This window comes from Pyxicephalus adspersus, chromosome 1, assembly GCF_032062135.1.
Source record: "Pyxicephalus adspersus chromosome 1, UCB_Pads_2.0, whole genome shotgun sequence".
Lineage (NCBI taxonomy): Eukaryota > Metazoa > Chordata > Amphibia > Anura > Pyxicephalidae > Pyxicephalus > Pyxicephalus adspersus.
This window is the reverse complement of record NC_092858.1, coordinates 51,644,292-51,656,192: the sequence shown is the minus strand read 5'-3', so window position 1 is coordinate 51,656,192 and position 11,901 is coordinate 51,644,292. Positions and strand designations below refer to the sequence as shown.

The 11,901-nt window shown below is 37.9% G+C and overlaps 1 protein-coding gene across 3 annotated transcripts in view; it reads right to left on the bottom strand.

Moving 5' to 3' along the window:
* TDRD3 (tudor domain containing 3) overlaps window positions 1–11,901 on the bottom strand; it is a 153,708-nt gene that overhangs the window by 62,809 nt on the left and 78,998 nt on the right. For all 3 annotated transcript variants that reach the window (XM_072410485.1, XM_072410486.1, XM_072410487.1), the window contains one exon: window positions 2,069–2,210. In XM_072410485.1, coding sequence (XP_072266586.1) covers window positions 2,069–2,210 — 142 coding nt within the window. The remainder of the gene's footprint in view (window positions 1–2,068; window positions 2,211–11,901) is intronic.

Genomic DNA, 11,901 nt, shown 5'->3' with positions numbered 1-11,901 from the left:
TGACTTTCAACAATAAATGTGTACTGTAGTCTTCTTCATGGAAAAATAAGACATCCCCTGAAAATAAGACCTAGGGCATATTTTGGCATTTCAAAGAATACAAGACAGTGCCTTATAATCGGGGAAACAGGGTATGTAGACATGTCAGATGATAGTCGCTGAAGACAAAAGGTTATGCATGCTCAGATTTTTGCCTCAAAAGCAAGCATGTCTCTACAGGAGTGCACAACGGGGTGGCACACACTATTCTTCCCTCCCCCCTCTTTAGACAGCATAACTGTGATATGATTTTTGAATTTGTATACTGTGTGATAAATACACAGCCACTATTTACTGTGTGTGATAAATACACAGCCACTACTTTCTACAGGTCTGTGGACACCTCCACATGCATAAAGGATTGGTATACAGTAGGTATGTTTTCTGAGCGGTTGCTATATGCCATATTGCTATATGTTTTCCCCTAATGTCTAGCTGTATGGTCACCACTTGGTATGTGTATCCAGTAATCGCAAAAGGAAAATGTCATTAGGTAACAGGTTTATAAAAGTGCATTTTTTTTACTGAAAGTACCTTAATGTCAGAGAAGTGAAAAGACTGATGGTAAAGCCATCTAGTCATATTCCTACAACCGCAATCAACGTGCAAACCATAATTATGGCTTCCAACACATAAACAGTAAAGTAAAAGCACTAGGCAGAAAAGATAAGAGTACTGTTAGTGAGAAATTACATTACCCCTAGGTAAAGCAAAGATTTGGATCAGTAGAGTAAAAATAGCACATAAAAAAAAAAAAATTCTCAGAAATATGACTTTGTTATAATGAATGTGATTATTAAACACATTTTTTCACATGAAGACATTAAAGTGTTTATTCTCAAGCTGAACATAATAAACTAAAGTAGTTCAAAGAGCAATCTTAAAACATATTTCCTGTGTACAAAAACATTATTAGCAGGAATTTAAGGTAGAAAAAGCTGCACATTACGAACAGCTAAAACAACAATTAAGACTAAACCATTTTAATGATAATTTTTTTTTTAAGAAGTACTAGAAGGGAGGGTATCAGTGGTTCGTTTTACATTTGGAGAACAGAAAAGCTAAACAAGTGAAAGGCAATTTTAGATGATGTAGTTGGATTGAACACTTATAAATGGCCAAGCATTGCAAAAGAATCATCAATATATTTTATCAGAAAAGGCTTCATGTCCCCAAGCCAATTTATTTTGCATTAGGGTGTATTGTAGGTGGCTGATGTTATCTGTGAAGAAAAGGCCCAGGTACACATTATTTCCCCAGAAAATCTAGCAATAGCCCTTTACTATATAACAAGAAGCCCATAAATACAGAGAATTGTGTAAGTATGAAAATGTAAAGATTCATTAGGAATAATAAATTCAGTCAGTGCACAGACATTACTAATATTTATATAGGACTGACATATTCTGGAGGACTAAGCATTTCATATTATTCAATCAGATATTCATTCCTCTGTGCCCACAGTCAATACAGAAATAAAAAGTCTTTCAATGTGTATAAAGTGAGTGTAGTGAACTGCAGTGTTTTTACTGTATGGGTGCCCAGTTAAATGAATGTTGCCACCATGTTAACAGTTGTCTTTTACTGTCAGGAAAAAATGGGTAGATAACAGAAAATAAAAACTTGTATGGTAATCATAAAATTACAGTATAAAATATTACCATCAATCCATGATAAGTTGAATTATACTTCTAAGTAATGTAATTGTCTGCATACTGTCCAGGCTAACACTATGAATATATTCGTTTATTGAAATAAAGCTAAATTTACACATGCACACAGGATAAAGACAGCAAATATCCCCCTGTAAACAGATTTCATACCCAATACCAGGAAAACTATCCAGGTTACATCTCTATATCACCATCCTGCCCACAGTAAATGGATTCTGCTTGAGTAAATAGGTAAACAGTAGTCTAGGGAAATAATAGATGCATGCTTCCAAAATGATACGCATTCTTTGCCTGGAGGAGTCAATTTAGTAGCTCAGCCAACAACAAGAGCTCAAAGTGATTTGTGTTAACCTCACCCTTTGTAGCTCCCATTTCTCAATGAGCGGTTCCACTTCACCTCCAAGCACGACAGCATTGGTGTCATCCAGGAGCAAGCATCCATTTCTCACTTCAACAGTTCCTAATAGCTTTATTTTGGTGCCAGGTGGAGTGTTCAAGCTAGGAGAGAGGGAGAAATACATGTTGAGTAATACAATTAAATGTTCATGTTTCCAAAGATTCTGCCAAGAAATACAATAATCAATTGTACTTCATTTTTAAAGGCATAAATACAAACAGAACAGAAATGCAGAGGCATCCAGTTCAGCTGTGTTATGCATTTAAAAAACTGCCATAATTTTTTTTAAGCAAGCATTGGAAGCAATTACAGGGTCAATAACATTATAAGAGAAAACATATGGTATAAACTATAATGCATACGTTTCCTACCCAGAAGAACATTGAACAATTAGGTGTGCCTAGTAATGCTAGGCTTTCTCAGCAAAATCCATTACACTACTTCAAAAGGACAAAAGTTACAAAATAAGAAATTAGAAAACAAATCAAATTTCCTAAATCATTTATGAAGGTATGAAATACAAAACGTTGGTTTTTTTTTTTACTCTTGTTCTTTTTATGTAATTTTTACCACCTTACCACCATCTTAAGTACATTACTTTTACAAAACCTATGGATAAGAATAAAGCAAAGAGCCAGGGTCTAGTCAGAAGTGTCAAAGAGAAGCTGAAAACATGTCAGGTGTGAATGAGAGAGGAATGAAGAACAGGCAACTAGACAACAGTAAGATTGGGGGAAGCAAAAGGAACAAAGCAACCCACCAGGACAACAAGCAAAGGGGTGTCAGAAATCACGAAAACACTGGGCTGGGGTGACAACATAGAAAGGAGTCTAGAAATAAGAAGAAAACATAGCAGCAATAGAAAATCTAGGAAAATAATTTAGCATTGCAGGGGAACTGGAACTCAGTAAAAAGGGGGTACCAGAGTGCAAATAGTGGTAGTACACAAAGCTACATAGTAGAGAACAGGAAATAATATGGGGTGGGTGCTAGGGGAATAGAAAGAACAAACTATAAAAGTAAGGAGTGCAGGGAACACAAGAGAGGACTGAAGTACAGTAAAGAAGGGGTATGAAGGAAGAAGAGAGGAATATATAACAAGAAAACTTTAAAGAAGGGATTTAAGAGTAGTATGCAGATGTTTAACAAAGTGTCTAGAGGGAAAAGGTAACATAAAATGGCAGCACTGTAAAGAACAACAACCTCTGTATGTAAATTAGCAGGAGAGCACAGTCAAGAAGAATCGTGTATGCTAAATTCTAAAAACTGAAAGAGGAACACCTGGCATAAATAAATTGGTGGAAACCCAAGGCTTTCAGGAAACTTTTCAAACTGTATTGTGGTAGGGAAGTTCCAGCTAAGTTACCATAATTAGAAATGTATAAAAATCTGCAGCCCGATTGGAATTGAGCTTGGATTAAGATTGGAATGGTGTTTACACATGATTTTGTATTCTAAATTTTTCAGTATTATTTGGACAGCGTTTTTAATACTTAGATTTTGGGTAAAAAAGAACAAACCCCCCCGCCAAAAAAAACAAAACAAGGATGCTGTCATCTATAGGAATCCAACTGGAACAAACTGTCATATACAAAAGTTGAATGGCAAAAAAAAAAAAGAGTATTTCTGTTCATTATAAACTTGCAATGTAAAAACTAACTTGGCTTTCTTTAATAATGAGAAATAACCCTTTCCATAACCCTTCTAACCATCTGATATTAAGTTACCATTTGTATAGGTGCTCTAACTGGTTTACAAATTCAGCAAGAGTCAAAGCCAGTCAACCTGCAATACTCTGCTCATTTCTTAGCCTAAACAGTATTCTGAAACAATGCAAGTTTTGAACAACTGATCTGATTGCCATCATACTTTTTTATATCAATTGAAATTGAAGGTCACCGAGGCTACGTACACTTGTCAGATGATTCTCGTTCGATAATCGCCTCAGGGTTCTTTGAATTATTCAGGCTTCATTAAATTATTATTGCTCATTGACTATAGATGGATTTAAAGAAATTTGAGAAAGAATATGAAACCATCAAAGAAATGACTGAGATCTGTGTGTTGCTGATTTTGAAGGTGGCTCAGCAAAGAGGCAGGTCTTGTCATAAAGTCTTGTCAACAGTCTGGGGATAAAGTCTACTAACGTAGTCTGAAGGATGACACTCAAATGGAAAATGGGTAAAAGGTTAAGGAATAAATAGGATGTAGAGATAACTAGGCATAAACATTCAATAGCAAACACTTGTAAATGAGAGTATTGATCCAACATGTTAGGGCTGAATGTGACCTACCCTCAAGTATCTGTGAATAAACAGTTTTCTGATCATAGGATAGGATTATTTCATGTAATGTGAAGCTCTTTTACAAGACTGGGCTTCAGTTCTTAGATCAATATTTTCTAACCAAGAGGTTGTTAGTAGTTCCTTGAGAAATAAGCAATTTTTGACTCTCACGCAGTTTAACGGACACCAATGATCTTTTTGGCTATTATTATGTCTGGTATTCTTACCACTGACCAGTAATAGGTATTCTTCTTAATGACCACCACAATAATGTACAATGAGCTTTGAATTTAGTCCTTATAGCAGGGGTTTCTTTAAGACCTAAAAGTTATTTCAAAGGGTTCTCTCAAGTTGAAAAGTTCTTCTTGCCTTATATTACCATAAACGTAGGCCAAATGGTTATCTAGGTAAAGAGAACTTAGTAATTTTTTTTATACCGTAATACTGAATAAGGAAAAAGCTACCACCTGCTCCTGAAAAAGAATAAAAATGTTTACAGTTATCAAACAAGTACAAATTTTGAAGCTATGAAGCTGAGCCTTCAATGGAGGCATATTAAATACTGGCTAAAAGCCTAGAATGTTTGACACAGAGCCATATCTGGGCCAGGTTTGCAGAGAAATTACAAAAAGCTTATGTACTTAAACAAAAATGTCCTTGAAAACAACAAAGGTATGCTGAATTCAGCATATGCACATTCACAAAGTCAGACATCTTCTAATCAGATATAAGCAATTAAAGAAAAAAAAGAAAAGATATACAGACTGTGAATGCAAATAGGGGCATTCTTCTGCCTCTAAGTAAATCAGCCAATACAAAATAGGATAAAGAGTTTACAAAGTATCACATGGCAAAGTTTATACTGTACCACTGCCGTAATTAAAGTAATGAAAGCCCCCAAACCAAGGTCCCATGTGGTATACAACTGTAACCTTAAAAGTTAGTTAGTTAAAAGTTAGCACTCAGGCACCCACTGCATAGTACAATGCAATCACCTCACTGCCTTAAGTTCTAAAAAAGTTCTAAAGTAAAAAAAAAAAAGGTAAGCAACAGCATCTGATGGTGCCATTGGCCAACCCTTTATATAGGTTCACTTCAAAAGAAGACCCTGGTTCCAGTCAAAGGAAAACAATATAATCCAACTAACAAACCTGGGATGCTTTAGTACCAGAGGATATCCAGGAACAGAATGCTGTAAAGGAGATTTATCTATCCTTGCTTGCATCAAACATTGCACTCCCAGGACCTTTAACAATCATGCTAACATTATCCAGACATTAAAATAAAGGTCAATGGGCAGCAAGCTGGATCACTGCATCACAAAAAAATAAATATTGTCTGCTACTTGGTCTAATCCATGTGTCTTATACTAAATCAAGTGGGCTGAATTTAAATCTGAAGTCCGATTCTGCCTAGGACGTCAGGATCTTAAGTTAATTATGTGTATAGACACCATTAGCTACATTCTCTCATTCCGCAGATACTATGTAATCTCTATACATAACTAACTTTTACCTCATAGTTCCATGACATTACAAAAACGTAATTTTATGTTGCAACAACATTTACAATTACACATAATTCACCTTATTCGACACACATGTACACTTCAGAAGTGTTTCAGGCACTTGCTTTTGCGTTTGTGGTGTGTGCAGAAACCAGCAGTAGTCGCCCATCATTTTGGGGTTGCATCGGCCTTGATATCTCGTTTTCATAACAGAAATGTTCTGGTGAAACCTCTCCCCTTGTCCCTCACTCCCATCATCCAAATTTTGTGGGAAGAAGTCCAGAAATTCAGAATGAATCCAGAGTACAGAATGTAAAAAGTGAATTTTAGATGACATTCGGCAGCCAAATTGATGGTATGCTATTAGCATGTCATTCACGAGTTCAGCTGGTTGCCGAGAAAGTTTTGTGCAACTAGCACGAATGAATCCCAAGGAGCAAGTTCAAGTGGGTTGAGTTTGTCTATGAATGTGGCATCGCGCATCAAATTGCGGATTTGAGGACCAACAAAAATGCCTGAATTCAGTTTAGCATCTGTTATAACTTTTCCAAACTTGTCCTTCCCACATCATCATGATCCATTGCAACGAAAAAGTTTTTTTATTAATCCAACTTTACCCCCCTAGCATTCTAATTCTGTCAGTTTTTTGATGCAAAAAGTGATCCTATTTTTTTTTGCATAGAAATTTTTGTTTATATTGTGGGCCTGTAATTCTTAAGATTAACTCCCGGGTATGATAATTATATTTATTATATTGTAATCATAAATTATAATATAATACATAGTTATAAATAATAATTAAAAAAAAAAAATGAAATAATAGACAACAATGTAATCTTAAAATAAAATATAAAATTAAAAATGTACTTTTATTTTTTTTTTTTCATGTTGTGTGGTGTTTTTGTACTGTAAAAACCATTTAAAAGCAGATTACATTGTAATCTGCTTTTAAATTTCCCTCCCAGACACACCCCCATACATCACCACTCACATCACCCGGAAGATGACTCATCCTCCAGGTGATGTGAGTGGGGATTTCCCTGCCCTGCCTCACACAGGCACACAGACGCTGGAGCTGCTGCTGCTCGCATCTCCAGAGGGATGCAAAGCACAATGCAGGATTTCTGCATTCTGCTTCACATCTCACTGCAGATGCCAGCAGCAATAGCAAATTCCGGGGGTGACTACCCCCTGAATTTGCTATTGCTGCTGGCATGTGCAGTGAGATGTGAAGCACAATGCAGAAGTCCTGCACTGTGCTTTGCATCTCTCTGGAGATGCGGGCAGCAGCGTGGCCGGGACCCGGGTGGTATTTAAAAGCAGATTACTCAGTAATCTGCTTTTAAATTTCCTGCCCGGCCACACCCCAACAGACCCGCGCCCGGGCATCACACCAGGACCATCAGATCGCCGCTGGAGCGTAGGGCAAGGGTAAGGGGGGCTCTTAAAGTTACCCCGAGTGTGACTCGGGATTACCGCTTTTTGCAAGTAAAAGCCACCCCGAGTCACACTCGGGATTACCGCTAGGGGGGTTAATATGAAGTGGGGGAAGGTAAACTTTCTGTGGATCAATGAGTGATTTATGCTTCAGGTTGAACTGGCCAACAGTGTATTCAGGTCTGGGTGGCCATTCTTTCACTTTATAATGTTTGTTGTCATCACGACTGTTCCACAGGCACAGAAAGCACATATATTTTGTATATCCCAATTGCAGGCCAAGAAGGAGTGCCACCACGTTCAGGTCACCACAAACATTCCACTTGAGTGTTCTGAATAGTTAATCAATTTCAAAATGACATCAATGGATTCATATGTCTCTTTCAAGAGGAACAGAAGGTTTTTTGTCTCTCTCAGATCTCCACTGCTCTGGTATATACTCGCAACTTAACTCCATCATCAGACCACTCGCGTCAGTACAGAAGCAAATGTCGTTTTCCAGCTTCTAATAACCTGCAAACTTTGTGTGACGATCACAAAAGTGTGAAGTTGTCGTTCCTTTTTGTAGAAAATTCCACTCCTTTAATGGAGGCTGGAGGCTAACCGTTCAGACTTCTCTTTCGACAAAGACAGGTCCCTTACTAGATCATCTAAATCTGATTGGATTATAAAATCTTGCTTACCCTCTTCAAATTGGGGTTCATAATATTCCTTAACATTGACATCATCCTGCTGTTCCTCATCTGACATGTCGCTGTGAGTAACAACAGATGTAGGAGGGACTGGCACTGGATTATTTGCACCATGTGACACTGGTTTCAGAGCAGATTCACAATCAGGATAGAGGGTTTTTGATTTGAAAACCCAGCAATTTTACTCATACAGTAGTAGCAGTCTAAGTGATGGTGTTTTGACTCATGTCAAATCATAGGCAGAGTAAAAGGCATTTTATTCCTTTTTCCATTCAACCATTGTGTTAGGCCAACGTAACGCACCTGACAGCAGATATGAGGTGCCAGCTTTTATCTTGATCTCCAATTTCACATCCAAGGTAATACTTGTAAGCAAATATCACCCTTTTGATAAGGTTCTTGAGTTTACCACACAGGGTATATTTGCCACAAATGTAGCAAAAATTGTCTGGTTTATTAACACAGCTGCACCTACTCATCTTTAGCTCAAAACAGACTCACTATGGCCTAGCTGTACTATCCAATAAGATGGTTTCGCACTAGAGACAAGCCCTTGGTCCATCTCGCCTTATATACTTATTTCTGACCTCAGCTCACTGACTTGCCCAAACATGCTCAGCCGCTGCTGGAACATGCACCAGGGAACGTGATTCAGCTGAGGCGGCAGCAGGCAAAGTGGTAGCTGCAAATGTTATAATGTTCCAATGTAAAAATACATTACCCAAAAACCGTCCATTTGAACTTGATCTGTACATGATATCTGTACATGATAGGCAAATTCTTCAGTTCAGATTTGGAATCAGCACACTCGATATCATGTAAATCACATGCGTTATTCCTAGTAGCAAAATTGTTGTTGTGCAGTGTAGTATAATGCCAAAAATATAATGCATTCACCCTTTTATCATCTTTAGGAATCAACATGCATCTTTCTGCTTTTCATTATTAAAATATGTTCGTTTAGTCTTTAAAAATTTATATTTGCAAATGGTTTTTAGGTTTAGGTTTATTTTAGGTTTTGATCATAAGTTCTGATGACTTGCAATTTATAACAGTCTGTCAGAAAAAAGCTATAGAAATATTTTAATATCCATCTAAAAAATGGCTGAACTCTGGCTTCTTACAAATGAAAGGCTGACATTCCCAGCCAGCCAAATTAAATAGGTTCTGCATATTTGGTATACATCATACTTCTATCCAAAAGATCCAATACATGCAATCTATAGTTAGTAAATCTACATTGCCTCCAGTAGTTGAAAGGTTCTATAAGATTGATGTTGCCAGAAACATCTCAGCCATATACATAATCTATTATCCTCAAAGGGCATGAAGTCATTTCAATTACTACAATTTAATTACGATGCCCCAGAGTCAAAATACTTTTGGTGTCTCCATGTTAAACAATTTATTTCAGCTCTAGCTCAACTCTTCAAAGCAAAGATTGTTAATTTTACAGTAAAAAGTCCTTACTTGGTGGAATGCCTCTGCAATTCTAAAAGTGGTTTGTATCATGCCAGATCTGACTTTTACAATATGTTTGATACGGCTATTGGGCGAAGACAACAATTGCTTAGTCAAATCAACTTCTAAAAGTTGATTTTCTATAGGCTTGTATGGAGTCAAAAAGCCTGATTTATTAAAGCTCTCCCAGGATGGAGAGGATACACTTTCATCAGCTTGGGGATCCAGCAAACCTGAAATGCATCTGGTACAGGTTTCAAAACATTTGCTAGCAATTGACTTAGAAGAAATCCATTCTAGGTTTGCTGTATCAGCCAGCTCCACTGATAAAAGTGTATCCCGGGCGTGCTTGCGTATGGCCGAGTAAAGACACGAACTACGGAGCTCCACACAGAGCGCTTCAATCTTAGGCTCTAACTCCTCATCATGCCGACAAAAACACCGAAGACTGGCGAAGACAATAGGAAGGGGAATCTCTCTGCTACGCAGAGCGGACCGTGGGTGTCTGCTAGCAGCAGCATAGGAGGCTTTTTTTCACAAACATCGCCGGCACAGGAAGATCCTGGAGGAGAAGAGAAAGTGGTGGACGCGCTATACAGTTATGCAGCCTCACCGCTGTCAGTCACTCATCAGTCTGTGGAAGATTCAGAGCCTCCTTCCTCGCCCTTATCTACAGGTAAGCTAAAATCACCCACAGCCTTAAAAGAGATAAGAGCATTTCCTTGCTCTCTGCCTACCAGATCTGATTTAGAACATCACACATGCAGATTGGAAGCATCTTTTAAGAAAGAGCTTGCTGAAATTAGAGTTTAGAACTCACACAATCACAGGTGTCATCCTTGCAAGCAAAACTGGCGTTCCTATCTCCTGGAATGACCAAGATAGAGGACCAAATGGAGGTTCATACTCGCCACCTTTGCTCTACAGCTTATTCCTTGAATGATTTGGAGAATTACAATAGGCGAAATAATGTTAGAATCCATGGCTTACCCGAGGCTACTGCAGATCTGATGGCAACAGTACAAGGGATTTTAATCTTTTACTGGACAGACCTGTGACAACTGAAATTCCTATTGATAGGGCCCACAGAGCACTGGGTACCAAATCTTCTGATGTATTCGTCCGAGAGACGTTATATGTCGAGTACACTACTTCCATGTTGGAGAAGATATTATGGTGACAGCACACAGGAAACGTGTTCTGGGTTTTGATGTTGCACAATTATCATTTTTATCGGATCTGTCCAGGCACACATTAGCAATGCACAAAGCTCTCAAACAGTCATTGGAGGAATTCAAATCAAGGGATATCCCTCATAGATGGGGATTTCTCTTTCAATTACATATCCGCCCTCAAAGGCAGATTTTTAAATTTAAGAATATTGATGATCTTCCAAAGATTATTGCTGCACTTGAATTACCACCTATAGAGCTTCCTCATTGGCACCACGCAGTGGCTGGATTCTGAGATGTTTTTGGAGTGCGATATCCAAAGTTCTATGTTTCTTCTACAGCTGTTTTCTACCACATACCTCCTTATTGGTTTTTGGTGAAGTTTAACCGGATTAATCTACTCTGGGACCGACTCCAGTATGTTTTTCACTGCTTCATGTATTTATAATCGCTTCTTTGTCAAAGGAGGACCTGTATGACTGATTGATCAGTACATGTTGAGCCACCCTTCGGATACTGGATTAAATTTTTTCCTCTTGTTTTTTTTTGTTTATCTGCACAGGTTTTATTACAAGAGGAAACTTGCAGACCTGTATATATGTGTCTATATATTGGATATATACGAAACCCATATATAGGTGTTACTAAATACCTTACTATGTATACCCACATGCTTGTGAACTGCATGTGTGTATAGGGGTTTATTGTTTTATTGTTATGTTGGCACAAGAAAGCAGGGTCCAAGCTTTTGACTATGTATGCTGATGTAGTTTGTTCAAGCTATTTGTTCTTGGGAGAGTTCATAACTGGTCTTCTTGTTTTTATGAGGATTTGTTTATCTACATTTAAATATTTCAATGCCTATGTGTGGAGGCGCCTCATGTTGCTACAATTTGATAGCCCTCCACGCCGCCACGTAGGGCTCTTACCTGCATAGGATTTATCCTTACTTCTTTAAGTCACGTACCTTACGTTTGGTTCTTTGCAAGTAATGGTCTTCTTTATTTGCTCTTGTCCTCTCTGTGTTCCTCCTTCCCCTCCTTTTTCTTTACTCCTTCTGTCTAAGGCTCCCCTCCCCCTGCCCCCTTCTGTGCTGTGTGGTTAATTTATTTTAGCACAACATTCATCCTGGATAGTGCCTTTATACATGATGACCAGCTTAAAATTTTGTACTTATACTGTACAGGGTTTTAATGTCCCCAACAAACATCCTCAAGTACTTTATGCTTTGCATAAAC